This window comes from Procambarus clarkii, chromosome 15 (assembly GCF_040958095.1).
Source record: "Procambarus clarkii isolate CNS0578487 chromosome 15, FALCON_Pclarkii_2.0, whole genome shotgun sequence".
Lineage (NCBI taxonomy): Eukaryota > Metazoa > Arthropoda > Malacostraca > Decapoda > Cambaridae > Procambarus > Procambarus clarkii.
In genome coordinates, this window is record NC_091164.1 from 49882673 (window position 1) to 49908329 (window position 25657).

A 25657-nucleotide genomic window follows, 5' to 3' on the forward strand; every position below is an offset into this window, starting at 1 on the left:
GTAGAATGTCCCATATTGTCTGACTTTCGCCCTCCTGGGCTGAGGTATGCTGAACTCTGTAATTACTATATGAGTACTGGAACACTTGATGATATATTGGACTTGTATCCAAGATTGACCATGTAATGTATCATTTATACAATGTATGTATGTGATGTAACTATATAACCTGAGCTTGTAAAAGCACCATAATCCCCTTCAGTGATTAAGTGCTTAATTGCACACTAGTCTCTCTGTCAGCTATCTCACCCTGTCAGAGTAAAAGAGAGAAATGTATGTGAATGCATGTGTGTGTATATATGCATGTATATATGTATATGTACGTATATAGGTGTGTGTGTGTATGTATATGTATGTGTATAAAGTACATATGGAAGCTGATCAGAATTGCATTTCACCTTTGTAAATGCACATTAATGACACTTCGAACACTTTATGTAGGGCATACGTAAATCTGTGTATCTATGTATTTACGTATGTAGGTTAGCTTAGCATTTTAAAAATACCGAATCACCTTCTGTGGTTGATTGTTCAATAAATCCCTGAACTATATGTTTAACTGATCTCTAACCCTGTCCATGGAGGACAGAAGAAAATGTATATATGCTGGTTAGCATTGTAAATGTGTGGCCACGTTTGTGGTAGAAAATAATAATAAAATAAAAAGTAGAGGGGGGCTGGAGATATAGGTCCAGCACCAACCCCCTGCCAGTAGGGAGAGGGGGGGGGGGGAGGAGCTACAGGTCCAGCACCAACCCCCCTCCCAGTAGAGGGACGACTGGAGATACAGATCCAGCACCAACCCCCTGCCAGTAGAGGGGGGCTGGGGCAACAGGTCCAGCACCAATCCCTTGCCAGTAGAGGGGTGCTGGGGTTACAGGTCCAGCTCCAACCCCCTACCAGTAGAGTGGGGCTGGAGCTACAGGTCCAGCACCAACCCCCTGCCAGTAGAGGAGGGCTGTAGTTACAGCCCCCCTCTAGCACGAACCCCCTGCCAGTAAAGGGGGGCTGGAGCTACAGGTCCAGCACCAACCCTCTGCCAGTAGAAAGGGGCTGGGGCTACAGATCCAGCACCATCCCCCCCCCCCTGCCAGTAGAGGGGGACTGGAGCTACAGGTCCAGCATTAACCCCATGCCAGTAGAGGTGGGCTGGAGCTACAGGTCCAGCACCAACCCCCTACCAGTAGAGGGGGGGCTGGAGCTACAGGTCCACTTCCAACACCCTGCCAGTAGAAGGGGCGCTGGAGCTACATTTCCAGCACCAACCACCTACTAGTAGATGGGGCTGGAGCTACAGGTCCAGCACCAACCCCCTGCCAGTAGAGGGGGGCTGGAGCTACAGGTCCAGCACCAACCCCCTGCCAGTAGAGGGGGGCAGGAGCTACAGGTCCAGCACCAAACCCCTGCCAGTAGAGGGAAGGGGGCTGGAGCTACAGGTCCAGCACCAACCCCCTGCCAGTAGAGGGGGGCAGGAGCTACAGGTCCAGCACCAAACCCCTGCCAGTAGAGGGAAGGGGGCTGGAGCTACAGGTCCAGCACCAACGCCCTGCCAGTAGAGGGGGGGCTGGAGCTATAAGTCAAGCACCAACCCCCTGCCAGTAGAGGGGGCGCTGGAGCTACATTTCCAGCACCAACCCCCTGCCAGTAGAGGGGGGCTGGAGCTACAGGTCCAGCACCAACCCCCTGCCAGTAGAGGGGGGGGGGGCTGGAGCTACAGGTCCAGCACCATCCACCCTGCCAGCAGAGGGGGGGGGAGGGGGGGCTGGAGCTACAGGTCTCGCACCAACCCCCTGCCAGTAGAGATGGGCTGGAGCTACAGGTCCAAAACCAACCCCCTGCCAGTAGAAGTGGGTTGGAGCTACAGGTCCAAAACCAACCCCCTGCCAGTAGAGGGGGGCTGGAGCTACAGGTCCAGCACCAAACCCTGCCAGTAAAGGGGGGCTGTAGCTACAGGTCCAGCACCACCCCCCCCTGCCAGTAGAGGGGGCTGGAGCTACAGGTCTAGCGGTCCAGCACCAACCCCCTGCCAGTAGAGAGGGGGCTGGAGCTACAGGTCCAGCACCAACCCCCCTGCCAGTAGAGGGGGGGGCTGGAGCTACAGGTCCAGAATCAACCCGCTTCCAGTAGAGGGGGGAAGGGCTGGAGCTACAGGTCCAGCACCAACCCCCTGCCAGTAGAGGGGGGGCTGGACGTACAGGTCCAGCACGAACCCCATGCCAGTAGAGGTGGGCTGGAGCTACAGGTCCAGAACCAACCCCCCTGCCAGTAGCGGGGAGGAAAGCTGGAGCTACAGGTCCAGCACTAACTTCCTGCCAGTAGAGGGGGGGCTGGAGCTACAGGTCCAACACCATCCCCCTTGCCAGTAGAGGGGGGTGGGAGCTACAGGAAAAACAAAAAACCCCTGCCAGTAGAAAGGGGCTGGGGCTACAGATCCAGCACCATCCCCCCTGCCAGTAGAGGGGGGGCTGGAGCTACAGGTCCAGAACCAACACTCTGCCAGTAAAGGGGGGCTGGAGCTACAGGTCCAGAACCAACCCCCTGCCAGTAAAAGGGGGCTGGGGCTACAGGTTCAGCACCATTCCCCACCCCCCCTGCCAGTAGAGTAGGGCTGGAGCTACAGGTCCAGCGATCCAACACCAACCTCCTGCTAGTAGAGGGGGCTGGATCTACAGGTCCAGCACCAACCACCTACCAGTAGAGGGGAGCTGGAGGTACAGGTCCAGCACCAACCCCCTGCCAGTAGAGGTGGGCTGTAGCTAAGGATCAGAACCAACCCCCTGTCAGTAGAGGTGGGCTGGAGGTATAGGTCCACCAACCCCCTGCTAGTAGAAGGAGGCTGCAGCTACAGGTCCTGCACCAACCCCCTGCCAGTAGAGGGGGGCTGGAGCTACAGGTCCAGAATCAACCCCTTGGCCAGTAGAGGGGGTCTGTAGCTACAGGTTTAACACCAATCCACTGCCAGTACAGGGGTCCTGGAGTTACAGGTACAGCACCAACCCCCTACCAGTAGAGGGGGGCTGGAGCTACAGGTCCAGCACCAACCCCCTGCCAGTAGAGGGGGGGGGGGCTCGAGCTACAGGTTCAGCACCAACCTTCTGCCAGTAGAAAGGGGCTGGGGCTACAGGTCCAGCACCATCTCCCATACCAGTAGAGAGGGGCTGGAGCTACAGGTCCAGCACGAACCCCCTGCCAGTAAAGGGGGGCTGGAGCTACAGGTCCAGCACCAACCCTCTGCCAGTAGAAAGGGGCTGGGGCTACAGATCCAGCACCATCCCCCCCCCTGCCAGTAGAGGGGGACTGGAGCTACAGGTCCAGCATTAACCCCATGCCAGTAGAGGTGGGCTGGAGCTACAGGTCCAGCACCAACCCCCTACCAGTAGAGGGGGGGCTGGAGCTACAGGTCCACTTCCAACACCCTGCCAGTAGAAGGGGAGCTGGAGCTACATTTCCAGCACCAACCACCTACTAGTAGATGGGGCTGGAGCTACAGGTCCAGCACCAACCCCCTGCCAGTAGAGGGGGGCAGGAGCTACAGGTCCAGCACCAAACCCCTGCCAGTAGAGGGAAGGGGGCTGGAGCTACAGGTCCAGCACCAACGCCCTGCCAGTAGAGGGGGGGCTGGAGCTATAAGTCAAGCACCAACCCCCTGCCAGTAGAGGGGGCGCTGTAGCTACATTTCCAGCACCAACCCCCTGCTAGTAGAGGGGGGCTGGAGCTACAGGTCCAGCACCAACCCCCTGCCAGTAGAGGGGGGGGGGCTGGAGCTACAGGTCCAGCACCATCCACCCTGCCAGCAGAGGGGGGGGGGAGGGGGGGCTGGAGCTACAGGTCTCGCACCAACCCCCTGCCAGTAGAGATGGGCTGTAGCTACAGGTCCAAAACCAACCCCCTGCCAGTAGAAGTGGGTTGGAGCTACAGGTCCAAAACCAACCCCCTGCCAGTAGAGGGGGGCTGGAGCTACAGGTCCAGCACCAAACCCTGCCAGTAAAGGGGGGCTGTAGCTACAGGTCCAGCACCACCCCCCCCCCTGCCAGTAGAGGGGGCTGGAGCTACAGGTCTAGCGGTCCAGCACCAACCCCCTGCCAGTAGAGAGGGGGCTGGAGCTACAGGTCCAGCACCAACCCCCCTGCCAGTAGAAGCGGGCTGGAACTACAGGTCCAGCACCAACCCCCTGCCAGTAAAGGGGGGCTGGAGCTACAGGTCCAGCACCAACTCCCCCTGCCAGTAAAAGGGGGCTGGGGCTACAAGTCCAGCACCATCCCCCCCCTGCCAGTAGAGGGGGGCTGGAGCTACAGGTCCAGAACCAACCCCCTGCTAGTATTGGGGGGGCTGGAGCTATAGGTCCAGCACCACCTTCCTGCCAGTAGAGGGGGGCTGTAGCTACAGGTTCAGCACCAACCCCCTGCCATTACAGGGGGGGCTGGAGCTACTTTTCCCGCACCAACCACCTGCCAGTAGAGGGGTGGGGCTGGAGCTACAGGTCCAGAATCAACCCGCTTCCAGTAGAGGGGGGGGGGCTGTAGCTACATGTCCAGGACCAACCCCTCCTGCCAGTAGAGGGGGGCTGAGCAACAGGTCCCATTGCCAACCCCCCTGCCAGTAGAGAGGGTGGTGGAGCTACAGGTCCAATACCAACCCCTGCCAGTAGAAAGGGGCTGGAGCTACAGGTCCAGCACCAACCCCCTGCTAGTAGAAGGGGGCTGGAGCTACAGGTCCAGCACCAACCCCCTGCCAGTAGAGTGCGGCTGGAGCTACGGGTCCAGCGGTCCGGCATCAACCCCCTGCCAGTTGAGGGGGGCTGGAGCTACAGGTCCAGCACCAACCCCCTGCCAGTAAAGGGGGGCTGGAGCTGCAGGTTCAGCACCAACCCCCTGCCAGTAGAGGGGGGCTGGAGCTACAGGTCCAGCACCAACCCCCCTGCCAGTAGAGAGGGGGTGGTGGAGCTACAGGTCCAATACCAACCCCCTGCCAGTAGAAAGGGGCTGGAGCTACAGGTCCAGCACCAACCCCCTGCCAGTAGAGTTGGCTGGCCCTACAGGTCCAATACCAACCCCCTGCCAGTAGAAAGGGGCTGGAACTACAGGTCCAGCACCAACCCCACTGCCAGTAAAGGGGGGCTGTAGCTACAGGTCCAGCACCAATCCCCTGCCAGTAGAGGGGGGCAGGAGCTAGAGGTCCAGCACCAACCCCCTGCCAATAGAGGGGGGGGGGGCAGGAGCTACAGGTCCAGCACCAGCCCCCTGCCAGTAGAAGGGAGGTCTGAGCTACTGGTCCAGCACCATCCCCCTGCCAGTAGAGGGGGGCTGGAGCTACAGGTCCAGCACCAACCCCCTGCCAGTAGAGGGGGGCTGGAGCTACAGGTCCAGCAACAACCCCCTGCCAGTAAAGAGAGACAGGAGCTACAGGTCCAGCACCAACCCCCTGCCAGTAGAAGGGGGCAGGAGGTACTGGTCCAGCACCAAACCCCTGCCAGTAGAGGGGGGGCTTGAGCTACAGGTCCATCACGAACCCTCTTCCAGTTTAAGGAGGGGGCTGGAGCTACAGGACAAGGACCTACCCCCTGCCAGTAGAGGGGGGGGCGCTTGAGCTATTGGTCTAGCACCAACCCCCTGCCAGTAGAGTGGGGGCTGGATCTACAGGTCCAGCACCAACCCCCTGCCAGTAGAAGGGAGGTCTGAGCTACTGGTCCAGCACCAACCCTCTGCCAGTAGACGGGGGCTGGAACTACAGGACCAGCACAAATCCCCTGCCAGTAGAGGGTGGCAGGAGCAACAGGTCCAGCACCAACCCCCTGCAAGTAGAGGGGGGCAGGAGCTACTGGTCCAGCACCAACCCCCTGCCAGTAGAGGGGGGCTGTAGCTACAGGTCCAACATCAACCTCCCTACCAGCAGAGGGGGGCTGGAGCTTCAGGGCCAGCACCAACACCCTGCCAGTAGAGGGGGGGGGCTGAAGTTACCAGTCCAACATCAACCTCCCTGCCAGTAGAGGGGGGCTGGAGTTACAGGTCCAGCACCAACCCCCTGCCAGTAAAGGGGGGGGGCTGAAACTACAGGTCCAGCACCAACCCCATGCCAGTACAGAGGGGCTGGAGCTACAGGTCCAACACCAACCCCCTGCCAGTAGAGTGGGGCTTGAGCTATTGGTCTAGCATCAACCCCCTGCCAGTAGAGGGGGGGGCTGGAGCTACAGGTCCAGCACCAACCCCCTGCCAGTAGAAGGGGGCAGGAGCTACAGGTCCAGCACCATCCCCCTGCCAGAAGAGGAGGGGCAGGAGCTACAGGTCCAGCACCAACCCCCTGCCAGTAGAGGGTGGCTGGAGCTACAGGTCCAGCACCAACCCCCTGCCAGTAGAGGGGGCAGGAGCTACAGGTCCAGCACCAACCCCCTGCCAGTAGAGGGGGCAGGAGCTACTGGTCCAGCACCAACCCCCTGCCAGTAGAGGGGGCAGGAGCTACTGGTCCAGCACCAACCCCCCTGCCAGTAGAAGGGGGGCTGGAGCTACAGGTCCAGCACTAAGCCCCTGCCAGTAGAGAGGGGCTGGAGCTACAGGTCCAGCACCAAGCCCCTGCCAGTAGAGTGGGGGCTGGAGCTTCAGGTGCAACACCAACCCCCTGCCAGTAGAAGGGGGCAGGAGCTACAGGTCCAGCACCATCCCCCTGCCAGAAGAGGGGGGGGGGGCAGGAGCTACAGGTCTTGCACTAACCGCCTGCCAGTAGAGGGGGGCTGGAGCTACAGGTCCAGCACCAACCCCCTGCCAGTAGAGAGGGGCTGGAGCTACAGGTCCAGCATTAACCCCCTGCCGGTAGAGGGGTGCATTAGCTACAGGTCAATTGCCAACCTCCTTCCAGTATAGGGGAGCTGGAGCTACAGGTCCAGCACCAACCCCCCTGCCAGTAGAAGGGGGGGCTGGAACTACAGGTCCAGCACCAACCCCCCTGCCAGTAGAAGGGGGGGCTGGAGCTACAGGTCCAGCACCAACCCCCTGCCAGTAGAAGGGAGGTCTGAGCTACTGGTCCAGCACCAACCCCCTGCCAGTAGAGGGGGGCTGGAGCTACAGGTCCAGCACCAACCCCCTGCCAGTAGAGGGGGTCTGGAGCTACAGGTCCAGCAACAACCCTCTGCCAGTAAAGAGGGGCAGGAGCTACAGGTCCAGCACCAACCCCCTGCCAGTAGAAGGGGGCAGGAGCTACTGGTCCAGCACCAACCCCCTGCCAGTAGAGGGGGGGCTGGAGCTACAGGTCCATCACCAACCCCCTTCCAGTTTAAGGAGGGGGCTCGAGCTACAGGACAAGGACCTACCCCCTGCCAGTAGAGGGGGGGCGCTTGAGCTATTGGCCTAGCACCAACCCCCTGCCTGTAGAGGGGGGACTGGAACTACAGGACCAGCACAAACCCCCTGCCAGTAGAGGGGGGCTGGAGCTACAGGTCCAACATCAACCTCCCTACCAGTGGAGGGGGGCTGGAGCTTCAGGGCCAGCACCAACCCCTTGCCAATAGAGGGAGGCTGGAGCTACAGGTCCAGCAACAACCCGCTGCCAGTAGAGGGGGGCTGGATCTACAGGTCTAGCACCAACACCCTGCCAGTAAAGGGGGGGGGCTGAAGTTACCAGTCCAACATCAACCTCTCTGCCATAAGAGGGGGGCTGGAGCTACAGGTCTAGCACTAAACCCCTGCAAGTAGAGGGGGGGCTGGAACTACCGGTCCAGTACCAACCCCATGACAGTAGAGGGGGGCTGGAGCTACAGGTCCAGCACCAACCCCCTGCCAGTAAAGGGTGTGGGGCTGGAACTACAGGTCCAGCACCAACCTCATGCCAGTAGAGGGGGCTGGAGCTACAGGTCCTACACCAACCCCCTGCCAGTAGAGTGGGGCTTGAGCTATTGGTCTAGCACCAACCCCCTGCCAGTAGAGGGGGGGCTGGAACTACAGGTCCAGCACCAACCCCTTGCTAGTAGAAGGGGGGGCTGGAGCTACTAGTCTTGCACCAACCCCATGCCAGTAGAGGGGGCTGGAGCTACAGGTCTACCACCAACCTCCTGTTAGTAGAGGGGGGGCAGGAGCTACAGGTCCAGCACCAACCCCTGCCAGTAGAGTGGGGGCTGGATCTACAGGTCCAGCACCAACCCCATACCAGTAGAGGGGGGACTGGAACTACAGGACCAGCACAAACCCCCTGCCAGTAGAGGGGGGGCTGGAGCTACAGGTCCAACATCAACCTCCCTACCAGTAGGGGGGGGGGGCGGGAGCTTCAGGGCCAGCACCAACCCCCTGCCAATAGAGGGGGGCTGGAGCTACAGGTCCAGCAACAACCCCCTGCCAGTAGAGTGGGGGCTGGAGCTTCAGGTCTAGCACCAACACCCTGCCAGTAGAGAGGGGGCTGAAGTTACCAGTCCAACATCAACCTCTCTGCCATAAGAGGGGGGCTGGAGCTACAGGTCCTACAGCAACCCCCTGCCAGTAGAGTGGGGCTTGAGCTATTGGCCTAGCACCAACCCCCTGCCAGTAGAGAAGGGGTTGGAACTACAGGTCCAGCACCAACCCCTTGCTAGTAGAAGGGGGGGCTGGAGCTACTAGTCCTGAACCAACCCCATGCCAGTAGAGGGGGCTGAAGCTACAGGTCTACCACCAACCTCCTGTTAGTAGAGGGGGGCAGGAGCTACAGGTCCAGCACCAACCCCTGCCAATAGAGGGGGGCAGGAGCTACTGGTTCAGCACCAACCCCCTGCCAGTAGATTGGGGCAGAAGCTACAGGTCCAGCACCAACCCCCTGCCAGTAGAAAGGGGCAGGAGCTACAGGTCCAGCACCAACCCCCTGCCAGTAGAGGGGGGCTTGAGCTACAGGTTCAACATCAACCCCCTGCCAGTAGAGGGGGGTTGGAGCTACAGGTCCTGCACCAACCCCATGCCAGTAGAGGGGGCTGGAGCTACAGGTCCAGCTCCAACCCCCTGCCAGTAGAGCGGGGGCTGGAGCTACAGGTCCAACACCAACCCTCTGCCAGTAGAGGGGGGCTGGATCTACAGGTCTAGCACCAGTACCCTGCCAGTAGAGGTGGGGGGGGCTGAAGCTAATAGTCTAACATCAACCTCTCTGCCATTAGAGGGGGGCTGGAGGTATAGGTCCAACACTAATCCCCTGCCAGTAGAGGGGGGCTGGAGCTACAAGTCCACCACCAACCTCCTGTTAGTAGAGGGGGGCAGGAGCTACAGGTCCAGCACCAACCCCTTGCCAATAGAGGGGGGCAGGAGCTACTGGTTCAGCACCAACCCCTTGCCAGTAGAGGGGGGCAGAAGCTACAGGTCCAGCACCAACCCCCTGCCAGTAGAAGGGGGCAGGAGCTACAGGTCCAGCACCATCCCCCTGCCAGAAGAGGGGGGGCAGGAGCTACAGGTCCAGCACCAATCCCCTGCCAGTAGAGGGTGGCTGGAGCTACAGGTCCCGCACCAACCCCCTGCCAGTAAAGGGGGCAGGAGCTACAGGTCCAGCACCAACCCCCTGCCAGTAGAGGGGACTAGGAGCTACTGGTCCAGCACCAACCCCCTGCAAGTAGAGAGGGGCTGGAGCTACAGGTCCAGCACCCCCTCTTCCTTTGCCATTAGAGGGGGCTGGAGCTACAGGTCCAGCACCAACCCCCTGCCAGTAGAGGAGGGGCTGGAGCTACAGGTCCAGCACCAAACCCTCTGCCAGTAGAGGGGGGCTGGAGCTACAGGTCCAGCACCAACCCCCTGCCAGTAGAGGAGGGGGGGGCTGGAACTACAGGTCCAGCGCCAACCCCATGCCAGTAGAGGGGGCTGGAGCTACAGGTCCAAAACCAACCCCCTGCCAGTAGAGGAGGGGCTTGAGCTACAGGTCCAGCACCAACCCCCTTCCAGTAGAGGGGGGCTGGAGCTACAGGATCAGCACCAACCCCCTGCCAGTAGAGGGGGGGAAGCTGTAACTACAGTTCCAGCACCAACCCCCTGCCAGTTGAGGAGGAGCGGGGCTGGAGCTACAGGTCCAGCACCAATCCCCTGCCAGTAGAGGGGGGCTGGAGCTACAGGTCCAGCACCAACCCCCTGCCAGTAGAGGTGGGGGGGCTGGAACTACAGGTCCAGCACCAACCCCATGCCAGTAGAGGGGGCTGGAGCTACAGGTCCAAAACCAACTCCTTGCCAGTAGAGTGGGGCTTGAGCTATTGGTCTAGCACCAACCCCCTACCAGTAAAGGAGGGGCTTGAACTACAGGTCCAGCACCATCCCCCTGCCTGTAGAAGGGGGCTCGAGCTACAGGTCCAGCACCAACCCTCTGTAGCTCCAGCCCCCATCTACTGACAGGGGGTTGGTGCTGGACCTGTAGTTCCAGCCCCACTCTACTGGCAGGGGGTTGGTGCTGAACCTGTAGCTCCAGCCCCCCTCTACTGGCAGGGGGGATGGTGCTGGACCTGTAACCCCAGCCCGTTTCTAGTGGTAGGGGGTTGGTGCTGGACCTGTAGCTACAGCCCCCCTCTACTGGCAGGGGGTTGATCCTGGACCTGTATCTCCAGCCCACCTCTACTGGCAGGGGGTTGGTATTGGACCTGTAGCTTCCACCCCCCTCTACTAGCAGGGGGTTGGTGCTGGATCAGTAGCTCCAGCCCCCCTCTACTGGCAGGGGGTTAGTTCTGGACCTGAATCTCCAGCCCCATTCTACTGGCAGGGGGTTGGTGCGGGAAATGTAGCTCCAGCCCCCTCCCCCCCTGTAATAACAGGGGGTTAGTGCTGGACCTTTAGCTCCAGCCCACCTCTACTGGCAGGGGGTTGATGTTGGACCAGTAGCTCCAGCCCCCCTCTACTGGCAGGGGGTTGGTGCTGGACCTGTAGCCTCAGCCCACCTCTACTGGCAGGGGGTTGATGTTGGACCAGTAGCTCCAGCCCCCCTCTACTGGCAGGGGGTTGGTGCTGGACCTGTAGCCTCAGCCCCCCTCTACTGGCAGGGGGTTGGTGCTGGACCTGTAGCTCCAGCCCCCCTTCAACTGGCCGGGAAGGGGGGGGGGTTGATGCTGGACCTGTAGCTCCTGCCCCCCCCCCTCTACTGGCAGGGGGTTAGTGCTGGACCTGGAGTTCCAGCACCCCCCCTCTACTGGCAGGGGGTTTGTGCTGGCCCTGAAGCTTCAGCCCTCCTATTTTAGCAGGGGGTTGGTGTTGAACTTGTAGCTCCAGCCCCCTTCTACATAAGGGGGTTGGTGCTGGACCTGTAGTTCCAGCCCCCCCTATATTGGCAGGGTGTTGGTGCTAGACCTGTAGTTAAAGCCCCCCTCTTCTGGCAGGGGGTTGGTGCTGGCCCTGAAGCACCAGCCCCCCCTCTATTGGCAGGGTGTTGGTGCTAGACCTGTAGCTAAAGCCCCCCTCTACTGGCAGGGGGTTGATGTTGGACCTGTAGCTCCAGCCCCCCTCTACTGGCAGGGGGTTGGTGCTGGACCTGTAGCTCCTGTCCCCCTCTACTGGCAGGGGGTTGGTGCTGGACCAGTAGCTCCGACCTCCCTTCTACTGGCAGGGGGTTGGAGCTGGACCTGTAGCTCTAGCCCCCCTCTACTGGTAGGGGGTTGGTGCTGGATCTGTTGCTCCAGCCCCTCTCTACTGGCAGGGGGTTGATGTTGGACCTGTAGCTCTAGCCCCTCTCTACTGGTAGGGGGTTGGTGCTGGACCTGTTGCTCCAGCCCCCCTCTACTGGCAGGGGGTTGATGTTGGACCTGTAGCTCTAGCCCCCCTCTACTGGCAGGGGGTTGGTGCTGGACCTGTTGCTCCAGCCCCTCTCTACTGGCAGGGGGTTGGTGCTGGACCAGTAGCTCCGACCTCCCTTCTACTGGCAGGGGGTTGGAGCTGGACCTGTAGCTCCAGCCCCTCTCTACTGGCAGGGGGTTGGAGCTGGACCTGTAACTCCAGCCTCTCTCTACTGGCAGGGGGTTGGAGCTGGACTTGTAGCTCCAGCCCCCCCCCCCTCTACTAACAGGGGGTTGGTGCTGGACCTTTAGCTCCAGCCCCCTTCTACAGGCAGGGGGTTGGTGCTGGACCAGTAGCTCCGACCTCCCTTCTACTGGCAGGGGGTTGGAGCTGGACCTGTAGCTCCAGCCCCTCTCTACTGGCAGGGGGTTGGAGCTGGACCTGTAACTCCAGCCCCTCTCTACTGGCAGGGGGTTGGAGCTGGACTTGTAGCTCCAGCCCCCCCCCTCTACTAACAGGGGGTTGGTGCTGGACCTTTAGCTCCAGCCCCCTTCTACTAACAGGGGGTTGGTGCTGGACCTGTAGCTCCAGCCCCGTCTACTGGCAGGGGGTTGGTGCTGGACCTTTAGCTCCATCCCCCCTCTACTGACAGGGGGCTGGTGCTGGACCTGTACCTCCAGCCCCCCTCTACTGGCATTACTGGTTGGGGGCTGGAACTACAGGTCCAAAACCAACCCCCGCCCAGTATAGAGGGGGCCTGGAGCTACAAGTCCAACATCAACCCCCTTGCCAGTAGAGGGGGGCTGGAGCTTCAGGGCCAGCACCAATCCCCTGCCAGTAGAAGGGTGGCTGGAGCTACAGGTCCAGCACCAACCCCCTGCCAGTAGAGGGGGGGGGGCTGGAACTACAGGTCCAGCACCAACCCCATGCCAGTAGAGGGGGCTGGAGCTACAGGTCCAAAACCAACCCCTTGCCAGTAGAGTGGGGCTTGAACTACAGGTCCAGCACCCACCCCCTGCCTGTAGAGGGGGGCTGGAGCTACAGGTCCAGCACTAAACCCTCTGCCAGTAGAGGGGGGCTCGAGCTACAGGTCCAGCACCAACCCCCTGTAGCTCCAGCCCCCCCTCTACTGGCAGGGGGTTGCTGCTGGACCTGTAGCTCAAGCCCCCCTCAACTGGCAGAGGGTTGGTGGTGGACCTGTAGCTACAGCCCACCTCTACTGGTAGGGGGGTTCGTGCTGGACCTGTAGTTCCAGCCCCCTCCAATTGCAGGGGGTTGTTGCTTGACCTATTGCTCCAGCCCCCCTCTACTGGCAGGGGGGATGGTGCTGGACCTGTAACCCCAGCCCGTTTCTACTAGCAGGGGGTTGGTACTGGACCTGTAGCTACAGCCCCCCTCTACTGGCAGGAGGTTGGGCCTGGACCTGTAACTCCAGCTTCCCTCTACTGGCAGGGGGTTGGTGTTGGACCTTTAGCTTCGGCCCACCTCTACTGGCAGGGGGTTGGTATTGGACCTGTAGCTTCCACCCCCCTCTACTAGCAGGGGGTTGGTGCTGGATCAGTAGCTCCAGCCCCCCTCTATTGGCAGGGGGTTGGTTCTGGACTTGTAGCTCTAGCCCCCCTCTACTGGCAGGGGGTTAGTTCTAGACCTGAATCTCCAGCCCCATTCTACTGGCAGGGGGTTGGTGCGGGAAATGTAGCTCCAGCCCCCTCCCCCCCCCTGTAATAACAGGAGGTTGGTGCTTTACCTTTAGCTCCAGCCCACCTGTACTGGCAGGGGTTGATGTTGGACCAGTAGCTCCAGCCCCCCTTTACTGGCAGGGGGTTGATGTTGGACCTGTAGCTCCAGTCCCCCTCTACTGGCAGGGGGTTGGTGTTGCACCTGTAGCTCCAGCCCTACTCTACTGGGCGGGGGTTGCTGCTGGACCTGTAGCGCCAGCCCCCCCTCTACTGGCAGGGGGTTGGTGCTGGCCCTGAAGCTTCAGCCCTCCTATACTAGCATGGGGTTGGTGTTGAACTTGTAACTCCAGCCCCCTTCTACTGGAAGGGGGTTGGTGCTGGACCTGTAGTTCCAGCCCCCCCTCTATTGGCAGGGTGTTGGTGCTGAACCTGTAGCTCCAGCCCCTCTCTACTGGCAGGGGGTTGGAGCTGGACCTGCAACTCCAGCCCCTCTCTACTGGCAGGGGGTTGGAGCTGGACCTGTAGCTCCAGCCCCCCCCCCCTCTACTAACAGGGGGTTGGTGCTGGACCTTTAGCTCCAGCCCCTTCTAAAGGCAGGGGGTTGTTGCTGGACCTTTACCTCCAGCCCCCCTCTACTGGCAGGGGGTTGGTGCTGGACCTGTAGCTCCAGCCCCCCTCTACTGGCAGGGGGTTGGTGCTGGACCTTTAGCTCCAGCCCCCCTCTACTGGCAGGGGGTTGGTGCTGGACCTGTACCTCCAGCCCCCCTCTACTGGCATTACTGGTTGGGGGCTGGAACTACAGGTCCAAAACCAACCCCCTGCCAGTAGAGGAGGGGCTGGAACTACAGGTCCAGCACCAACCCCCTGCCTGTGGAGGGGGGCTGGAGCTACAGGTCCAGCACTAAACCCTTTGCCAGTAGAGGGGGGCTGGAGCTACAGGTCCAGCACCAACCCCCTGCCAGTAGAGGGGGGCTGGAGCTACAGGTCCAGCACCAACCCCCTGCCAGTAGTGGGGGGATGGAGCTACAGGTCCAACACCAACCCCCTGCCAGTAGAGGGGGGAGCTGGAGCTACAGATTTATCTCCAACCCCCTGCCAGTAGAGGGGGGCTGGAGCTACAGGTCCAGCACCAACCCCCTGCCAGTAGAAGGGCGCTGGAGCTACAGGTCCAGCACCAACCCCCTGCCAGTAGAGGGGGCCCTTGAGCTATAGGTCTAGCACCAACCCCCTGCCAGTAGAAGGGGCCTGGAGGTAAAGGTCCAGCACCAACCCCCTGGCAGTAGAAGGGGGCTGGAGCTAAAGGTCCAGCACCAACCCCCTTCCAGTAGACGGGGGCTGGAGCTACAGGACCAGCACCAACCCCCTGCCAGTAGAGGGGGGAGCTGCAGCTACAGATTTATCTCCAACCCCCTGCCAGTAGAGGGGGGCTGGATCTACAGGTCCAGAACCAACCCCCTGCCAGTAGAGGGGGGCTGGATCTACAGGTCCAGCACCAACCCCCTGCCAGTAGAGGGGAGCTGTAACTACAGTTCCAGCACCAACCCCCTGCCAGTTGAGGGGGAGCGGGGCTGGAGCTATAGGTCCAGCAGCAAGCCCCGCCCAGTAGAGGGGGGCTGGAGCTACAGGTCCAACATCAACCCCCTTGCCAGTAGAGGGGGGCTGGAGCTACAGGTCCAGCACCAATCCCCTGGCAGTAGAGGGGGACAGGAGTTACCAGTCAATCGCCAACCTCCTTCCAGTATAGGGGGACTGGAGCTACAGGTCCAGCACCAACCCCCTGCCAGTAGTTGTGGGGGGGGGGGCTGGAACTACAGGTCCAGCACCAACCCCATGCCAGTAGAGGGGGCTGGAGCTACAGGTCCAAAACCAACCCCTTGCCAGTAGAGTGGGGCTTGAGCTATTGGTCTAGCATCAACCCCCTGCCAGTAAAGGAGGGGCTTGAACTACAGGTCCAGCACCAACCCCCTGCCTGTAGATTGGGGCTGGAGCTACAGGTCCAGCACTAAACCCTCTGCCAGTAGAGGGGGGCTCGAGCTACAGGTCCAGCACCAACCCCCTGTAGCTCCAGCCCCCCTCTACTGACAGGGGGTTGGTGCTGGACCTGTAGTTCCAGCCCCACTCTACTGGCAGGGGGTTGGTGCTGAACCTGTAGCTCCAGCCCCCCTCTACTGGCAGGGGGTTGCTGCTGGACCTGTAGCTCAAGCCCCCCTCAACTGGCAGAGGGTTGGTGGTGGACCTGTAGCTCCTGCCCCCCTCTAATTGCAGGGGGTTGTTGCTTGACCTATAGCTCCAGCCCCCCTCTACTGGCAGGGGGGATGGTGCTGGACCTGTAACCCCAGCCCGTTTCTACTGGTAGGGGGTTGGTGCTGGATCTGAAGCTCTAGCCCCGCTCTTCTGGCAGGGGGTTGGTCCTGGACCTGTATCTCCAGCCTCCCTCTACTGGCAGGGGGTTGGTGTTGGACGTTTAGCTCTGGCCCACCTCTACTGGCAGAGGGTTGGTATTGGACCTGTAGCTTCCACCCCCTCTACTAGCAGGGGGTTGGTGCTGGACCAGTAGCTCCAGCCCCCCCCTCTATTGGCAGGGGGTTGGTTCTGGACTTTGTAGCTCTAGCCCCCCTCTACTGGCAAGGGGTTAGTGCTGGACATGGAGTTCCAGCCCCCCCCCCTCTACTGGCAGGGGGTTGGTGCTGGCCCTCAAGCTTCAGCCCTCCTATACTAGCAGGGGGTTGGTGTTGAACTTGTAGCTCCAGCCCCCTTCTACTGGAAGGGGGTTGGTGCTGGACCTGTAGTTCCAGCCCCCCTCTATTGGCAGGGTGTTGGTGCTAGACCTGTAGCTAAAGCCCCCCTTTACTAGCAGGGGGTTGGTGCTGGCCCTGAAGCTCCAGCCTCCCCTCTACTGGCAGGGGGGTTGATGTTGGACCTGTAGCTCCAGCCCCCTTCTACTGGCAGGGGGGTTGGTGCTGGACCTGTAGCTCCTGTCCCCCTCTACTGGCAGGGGGTTGGTACTGGACCATTAGCTCCGACCTCCCTTCTACTGGCAGGGGGTTGGAGCTGGACCTGTAACTCCAGACCCTCTCTACTGGCAGGGGGTTGGAGCTGGACCTGTAGCTCCAGCCCCCCCCCCCCTCTACTAACAGGGGGTTGGTGCTGGACCTTTAGCTCCAGCCCCCTTCTTCAGGCAGGGGGTTGGTGCTGGACCTTTACCTCCAGCCCCCCTCTACTGGCAGGGGGTTGGTGCTGGACCTGTAGCTCCAGCCCCCCTCTACTGGCAGGGGGGGTTGGTGCTGGACCTGTACCTCCAGCCCCCCTCTACTGGCATTACTGGTTGGGGGCTGGAACTACAGGTCCAAAACCAACCCCCTGCCAGTAGAGGAGGGGCTGGAGCTACAGGTCCAGGACCATCCTCCTGCCAGTAGAAGGGCGCTGGAGCTACAGGTCCAGCACCAACCCCCTGCCAGTAGAGGGGGCGCTTGAGCTATAGGTCTAGCACCAACCCCCTGCCAGTAGAGGGGGCCTGGAGGTAAAGGTTAACACCAACCCCCTGCCAGTAGAAGGGGGCTGGAGCTAAAGGTCCAGCACCAACCCCCTGTTAGTAGAGGGGTGGGCTGGAGCTACAGGTCCAGCACCAACCCCCTGCCCGTAGAGCGGGGCTGGAGCTACAGGTCCAGCACCAATCCCCTGCCAGTAGAGGGGGACAGGAGCTACAGGTCCAGCAACAACCCCCTGCCAGTAGAGGGGTGGCTGGAGCTACAGGTCCAGCACTAACCCCCTCCCAGTAGAGGGGGGGCTAAAGCAACAGAGCCAGCACCAACCACCTGCCAGTAGAGGGGGGCTGGAGCTACAGGTCCAGCAACAACCCCCTGCCAGTAGAGGGGGGCTGGAGCTACAGGTCCAGCACCAACCCCATGCCAGTAGAGGGGGGCTGGAGCTACAGGCCCAGCACCAACCCCTGCCAGTAGAGTGGGTCTTGAGCTATTGGTCTAGCACCAACCCCCTGCCAGTAGAGGGGGGGGCCGGAGCTACAAGTTCTGCACTCCCCTCCCCCTTGCCATTAGAGGGGGCTGGAACTACAGGTCCAGCACCAACCCCCTGCCAGTAGAGGGGGGGGGAGCTGGAGCTACAGGTCCAGGACCATCCTCCTGCCAGTAGAGGGGCGCTGGAGCTACAGGTCAAGCACCAACCCCCTGCCTGTAGAGGGGGGAGCTGGAGCTACAGATTCACCAACCCTCTGCCAGTAGAGGGGGGCTGGAGCTACAGGTCCAGCACTAACCCCCTGCCAGTAGAAGGGGGAGCTGTAACTACAGGTCCAGCACCAACCCCCTGCCAGTTGAGGGGGAGCGGGGTTGGACCTACACGTCCAGCAGCAACCCCCTGCCAGTAGAGCGGGGCTGGAGCTACAGGTCCAGCACCACCCCCCTGCCAGTAGAAGGGGGCTGAAGCTACAGAGCCAACACCAACCCCCTGCCTGTAGAGGGGGGAGCTGGAGCTACAGATTCACCAACCCTCTGCCAGTAGAGGGGGGCTGGAGCTACAGGTCCAGCACTAACCCCCTGCCAGTAGAAGGGGGAGCTGTAACTACAGGTCCAGCACCAACCCCCTGCCAGTTGAGGGGGAGCTGGGTTGGACCTACAGGTCCAGTAGCAACCCCCTGCCAGTAGAGCGGGGCTGGAGCTACAGGTCCAGCATCACCCCCCTGCCAGTAGAAGGGGGGCTGAAGCTACAGAGCCAGCACCAACCCCCTGCCAGTAGAGGGGGGAAGGGGGCTTGAAGCTACAGGTCCAGCACCATCCTCCTGCCAGTAGAGGGGCGCTGGAGCTACAGGTCCAGCACCAATCCCCTGCTAGTAGAGGGTGACAGGAGCTATTAGTCAATCGCCAACCTCCTTCCAGTATAGGGGGACTGGAGCTACAGGTCCAGCACCATCCCCCTGCCAGTAGAGGGGGGCTGGAGTTACAGGTCCAGCACCACCCCCCTGCCAGTAGAAGGGGGTTGAAGCTACAGAGCCAGCACCAACCCCCTGCCAGTAGAGGGGGGAAGGGGGCTTGAAGCTACAGGTCCAGCACTAACCCCCTGCCAGTAGAGAGGGGCTGGAGCTAAAGGTCTAGCACCAACCCCCTGCTACTAGAGAGGGGCTTGAAGCTAAAGGTCCAGCACCAACCCTCTGCCAGTAGATGGGGGGGGGGGCTGGAACTACAGGTCCAGCACCAACTTCCTGTCAGTAGAGAGGGGCTGGAGCTAAAGGTCCAGCAGCAACCCCCTGCCAGTAGAGGGGGGCTTGGAGCTACAGGTCCAGCACCAACCCCCTGCCAGTAAAGGGAGGCTGGAGCTACAGAGCCAGCACCAACCCCCTGCTAGTAGAGGGGGGGGGGGGCTTGGAGCTTCAGGTCCAGTGCCAACCTCCTGCCAGTAGAGGGTGGCTGCAGCTACAGGTCAAGCGCCAACCCCCTGCCAGTAGAGGGGGGCTGGAGCTACAGAGCCAGCACCAACCCCCTGCCAGTAGAGGGGGGACTTGGAGCTACAGGTCCAGCACCAACCTCCTGCCAGTAGAGGGGGGCTGGCGCTACAAGTCTAGCAACCAACCCCTTGCCAGTAGAGGGGGGCTGGAGCTTCAGATCCTGTAGCTCCAACCCTTTGGCAGTAGGTGCTTTCCTTGATTGGCTTCAGTTTATGTGTAGTATAATGTGCTGATTGTGGTAGGTGTGGTTGACTGATAATGGGTCTTTCACGGTCTAAAGGTGATATTGGGGCTGACACTGACCACAGGTGATAATGGGACTGACACTGACCGCAGGTGATAATGGGGCTGGCACTGTCCACAGGTGATAACGGGGCTGACACTGTCCACAGGTGATAATGGGGCTGACACTGTCCACAGGTGATAATGGGACTGACACTGACCACAGGTGACAATGGGGCTGACACTGACCACAGGTGATAATGGGGCTGACACTGTCCACAGGTGATAATGGGGCTGACACTGTCCACATGTGATAATGGGGCTGACACTGACCACAGGTGATAATGGGACTGACACTGACCACAGGTGATAATGGGGCTGACACTGACCACAGGTGGTAATGGGGCTGACACTGTCCACAGGTGATAATGGGGCTGACACTGTCCACATGTGATAATGGGGCTGACACTGACCACAGGTGATAATGGGGCTGTCACTTCAATCCGTTCTCGCAAATTCGTAAAGTCAATATTGACTTATTAACTACGTGCATAGGTGATATACTAAACATAATAGATACCCTTAAAAAGATTCATAGATACCCCGACCTTACCTAACCTTGTTAGTATCTTAAGATAAGCATCTTATTGCTCCGTAATTACAATTATTACTTAACCTATACCTATTATAGGTTAGGTAATAATTGTAATTACGAAGCAATAAGATGCTTATCTTAACATACTAAGTATGTTAGGTAAGGTCGGTGTTTTCTATGAATCTTTTTAAGGGTAGCTATTATGTTAAGTATGTCACCTATGCACATATTTAATAAGTCAATATTGACTTATTAAATTTGCGAGAACGGGTTGGTCACTTACCACAGGTGATAATGGGGCTGACACTGACCACAGGTGATAATGGGACTGACACTGACCACAGGTGATAATGGGGCTGACACTGACCACAGGTGATAATGGGGCTGACACTGACCACAGGTGATAATGGGGCTGACACTGACCACAGGTGATAATGGGGCTGACACTGACCACAGGTGATAATGGGGCTGACACTGACCATAGGTGATAATGGGGCTGACACTGTCCACAGGTTGAGGACCTACGCAGGATGAGTGAGCCCGTCAAGAGGCTGGTGGAGGCTGGCCGGGTGTTGGCCGTTAAGAGGCTGGTGGAGGCTGGCCGGGTAGTGGCCGTCCAGGAAGACCAAGATGGCCGCCGCTCCGCCAGGATAACTTTACAAGACGGACTGCTGTACCTCCACCCACTCCTGCGTCAGCCCATGCCTGCACACGCCCACACCCTCCAGGTTACTTTAATACACCCACTAGTCTTACTGAGTTATGATAACTAATATGATAACATTTTGTTATACAGTTATCAGCATGATTTATTTCATTTCCTGCAGGAGAGTGAGGTTGTGGGCGTGCTGGAGTCCTCCTGCACCCTGGCGTTCCTTGACCTCGGGTGGGCGGGGTCAACAAGAGGGCGGGTCACCATCCGGCTGACCCCTGACACTCCGCTGGCCAGACAGTTTGTGTTGTTGTGTACGGGCCAGCGGGGCCACACCTACCGCAACACTAAACTGTTGCAGGTGATGGCAAAGGGTCAGCCGGGGGAGTATGTGGAGGGCGGAGACTACGAGAGTAATGATGGTAAGGGAGGAGCTCCACTGCTGTCTGACCTCCAGGGGCAGTACCGGAGGTCAGCCTGGGCAGGAGCTGTGTGGGCCATGGGTGGGCAGGAGGGTCCCAGGTGTGCCCAGTTCGTCATCACCACCAGGGACTGCCAGGGTGATTACCAGTGGTCATGGGTTTTTGGTGATGTGGTGAGCGGCCTTGATGTGGTGAGGGCAGCAGTCAACCACAGTGACATCACGGAGGTGACTGTGGTGGACTGTGGTGTTGTGCTGCCACTCTAGTTCACTGTACCACCCCCATCACTACTGTGGTGTTGTGCTGCCACTCTAGTTCACTGTACCATCACTACTGTGGTGTTGTGCTGCCACTCTAGTTCACTGTACTACCACCATCACTACTGTGGTGTTGTGCTGCCACTCTAGTTCACTGTACCATCACTACTGTGGTGTTGTGCTGCCACTCTAGTTCACTGTACCATCACCATCACTACTGCGGTGTTGTGCTGCCACTCTAGTTCACTGTACCACCACCATCACTACCGTGGTGTTGTGCTGCCACTCTAGTTCACTGTACCACCACCATCACTACTGTGGTGTTGTGCTACCACTCTAGTTCACTGTACCACCACCATCACTACTGTGGTGTTGTGCTGCCACTCTAGTTCACTGTACCATCACCATCACTACTGTGGTGTTGTGCTGCCACTCTAGTTCACTGTACCATCACTACTGTGGTGTTGTGCTGCCACTCTAGTTCACTGTACCATCACTACTGTGGTGTTGTGCTGCCACTCTAGTTCACTGTACCATCACTACTGTGGTGTTGTGCTGCCACTCTAGTTCACTGTATCACCACCATCACTACTGTGGTGTTGTGCTGCCTCTCTAGCTCACTGTACCATCACCATCACTCCTGCATCACCATGGACTGCATGTTTCGATGCCAATGCAATTTAAGGACAGACTTTTATCACTATATCATCATAACTTCACTATCTTTGGTATTTATACTTTGGTATCATATACCTGACAAACACGGCTGTATCACCATCAATGCTATATCTTCCCAGTACTGTAACCTATCATTGCTGTATCACTATAACTTCACTATCACCTCTATATATCACCATCACCTCAGGTCCCACACTTAGGGTCATATACTGACCATGCTGAGTAACAAATTGTTGGTGTCACCATATGACAGCTGTTGTCACTGTTATATCACCAACAGTTCACTATCACATAACACTATCACTGCTACACCAAAATCATTTCACTTTCACTGCATTATCACCTCACACTGATATTTCCTCCTTACATTCACTGCTATATCACCATCACTATCATATCACCATCACCTCAGTATCACTGCTATATCGCCCCACTATCACAGCTATATCACCTCACTATCACAGCTATATCACCATCACCTCACAATCACTCAGGTGTGTTGTGATATTATCATACTGGTCCATGATGTGTTGTGATATTACCATACTGGTCCATGGTGTGTTGTGATATTACCATACTGGTCCATAGTGTGTTGTGATATTACCATACTGGACCATGGTGTGTTGTGATATTACCATACTGGTCCATGGTGTGTTGTGATATTACCATACTGGTCCATGGTGTGTTGTGATATTACCATACTGGTCCATGGTGTGTTGTGATATTACCATACTGGTCCATGGTGTGTTGTGATATTATCATACTGGTCCATGATGTGTTGTGATATTACCATACTGGTCCATGGTGTGTTGTGATATTACCATACTGGTCCATGGTGTGTTGTGATATTACCATACTGGACCATGGTGTGTTGTGATATTACCATACTGGTCCATGGTGTGTTGTGATATTACCATACTGGACCATGGTGTGTTGTGATATTACCATACTGGACCATGGTGTGTTGTGATATTGCCATACTGGACCATGGTGTGTTGTGATATTACCATACTGGACCATGGTGTGTTGTGATATTACCATACTGGTCCGTGGTGTGTTGTGATATTACCATACTGGTCCATGGTGTGTTGTGATATTACCATACTGGACCATGGTGTGTTGTGATATTACCATACTGGACCATGGTGTGTTGTGATATTACCATACTGGACCATGGTGTGTTGTGATATTACCATACTGGACCATGGTGTGTTGTGATATTACCATACTGGTCCATGGTGTGTTGTGATATTACCATACTGGTCCATGGTGTGTTGTGATATTACCATACTGGTCCATGGTGTGTTGTGATATTACCATACTGGACCATGGTGTGTTGTGATATTACCATACTGGTCCATGGTGTGTTGTGATATTACCATACTGATCCATGGTGTGTTGTGATATTACCATACTGGACCATGGTGTGTTGTGATATTACCATATGGGTGTGAGGTGGTGTTATGACCACACATACACCAGTATGATCATACTGTAGCTGGTGTATGATGTGCTCAAACTGTATAGTGATGTCTTGGCTGATTAGCCTAGTATCATGAATATTAATTTATGTAGTTATTCTTTTTTGGCAACACACTAGATTAAATGTGTATTGCCAATGTATGTCACATATATCTATGTATATTATATATCTGTACCATAAGTCCTTGCCATGTATTTGTGGATATATATTAGAAGTCTAGTGAATAGCAGTAACCTAATATCATTTAGCTTGAAAAACATCCGTATATGCTTATATTATGGAATGCTACATAATGCTGTATATGAAATATTATGTGAACAATGATGGAGAATGTATAAATTTAGGTCTCGGATGTATTACTGTCATGTATACTGTGTAATTTCCCTTTCATTATTGTACATTACATTGTCCTCTAACATTAAATTAGATTTTGGCACTGTGAGATGTATACCACATAGACATGGTTTTGATACACATGTTGTATATATGTACTTTATATTGTATTCATGTATACTTATGTATAATGGCTGGCTGGCAGACGTCTTGAAATCCTCCCTTAACCCCTCCTCCCCTCTCCCGCCAGTGTTACCATGTCTTGCCAATTTGAATTCTTTGTTCACATATTTTTATATCATGATATAATCTTTAATGTACTGAATTATTGATATGTATTATTATGTAAGGTTGTGTATTATAGTCTTTATTTTGTTGATATATGAATTACAAGTTCTTGATCGAGATAGGTCTGTATATGAGCTTGAGATATTTGAAAGAGAGGAGTCAGCTGACTCATAGAGGTGGATACAGTGTCGCTCCCGGCCAGCATGGCTCTGGGCGGTCACTCTTTGATTTTCTCAGTCGAGCACATGTGTTGCCGCTACGGTCCGGGTTTTGTGACCTTATTTGTGTCATTTGACTGCTAGGATATTTGTCATGTTGCAGTAATGTATACCATGGATCAGTTCTACCATTGTGCATCCTTTATACCAGGTGGTAGGTGCTGTTATATATCTTAGTGAGGTGGGTACCTGAGGATCTTAAGTGATGCCATTGTGCTGTATATGATATTGATTCCTCATACCTCATTTGTTAATGGTTGTGACACCACCACCACCACCACCCTGTATTGGTATTAGCAGCATAATAGGCGCTAGTATCCCACTGCGCCACGATAGAGCCTGGCGTCAGCTAGTGCTGATTGTATGCAGTTTTGAGACCTGTTGATGATCATGACCAGCTTTGAGAAGCTGGATAAATCATTGAGTGTGAGTTTATAGATTGTATTCTTTTTCATGTTATGTTCATTTATGTCAATGCCCAGTAAACTGGAATATTTTTTGTTAGCCTTTCACTCTCCTAGACACTTATTGATATTTGGCCAGGATATGTTTTCCATTGATGCTGTAGGTTACTTCCCCTTAACATACATACATTATATATATATATATGTATATATATATATATATATATATATATATATATATATATATATATATATATATATATATATATATATATATATATATATGTCGTACCTAGTAGCCAGAACGCACTTCTCAGCCTACTATGCAAGGCCCATTTTGCCTAATAGGCCAACTTTTCATGAATTAATTGTTTTTCGACTACCTAACCTACCTAACCTAACCTAACCTAACTTTTTTGGCTACCTAACCTATAAAGATAGGTTAGGTTAGGTTAGGTAGGGTTGGTTAGGTTTGGTCATATATCTACGTTAATTTTAACTCCAATAAAAAAAAAATTACCTCATACATAATGAAATGGGTAGCTTTATCATTTCATAAGAAAAAAATTAGAGAAAATATAATAATTCAGGAAAACTTGGCTTATTAGGCAAATCGGGACTTGCATAGTATGCCGAGAAGTGCATTCTGGCTACTAGGTACGACATATATATATATATATATATATATATATATATATATATATATATATATATATATATATATATATATATATATGTCGTACCTAGTAGCCAGAACGCACTTCTCAGCCTACTATGCAAGGCCCGATTTGCCTATTAAGCCAAGTTTTCCTGAATTAATATATTTTCTGTATTTTTTTTCCTATGACATGATAAAGCTACCCATTTCATACTGTATGAGGTCAATTTTTTTTTATTGGAGTTAAAATTAACGTAGATATATGACCGAACCTAACCAACCCTACCTAACCTAACCTAACCTATCTTCATAGGTTAGGTTAGGTTAGGTAGCTCAAAAAGTTATGTTAGGTTAGGTTAGGTAGGTTAGGTAGTCGTAAAACAATTCATGAAAACTTGGCTTATTAGGCAAATTGGGCCTTGCATAGTAGGCTGACAAGTGCGTTCTGGCTACTAGGTACGACATATCTATATCACTAAGAACTCTTTGACCCGGCCAGGATTCGAACCCATGCCGTCTAGGATCACCCCTTAACGTACACAGTACTGTGACCACCGCACCAATGATCGTCTATAATGATTGGTCAGTCTTGGTGCTTATTAATCCTTATAGACGATCATTGGTGCGGTGGTCAC

General features: G+C 56.3%; 1 protein-coding gene across 1 annotated transcript in view; it reads left to right on the forward strand.

Annotated features, from left to right (window-relative positions):
- Positions 1-22231, forward strand: part of LOC138365096 (uncharacterized) — a 103641-nt gene extending 81410 nt beyond the window's left edge. Inside the window, exons 5-6 of the mRNA XM_069325209.1 lie at positions 20214-20357; positions 20457-22231. Of these exons, the coding sequence (XP_069181310.1) occupies positions 20214-20357; positions 20457-20969 (657 nt within the window). The 3' untranslated portion in view covers positions 20970-22231. The remainder of the gene's footprint in view (positions 1-20213; positions 20358-20456) is intronic.
- Positions 22232-25657: the final 3426 nt, after the last annotated feature.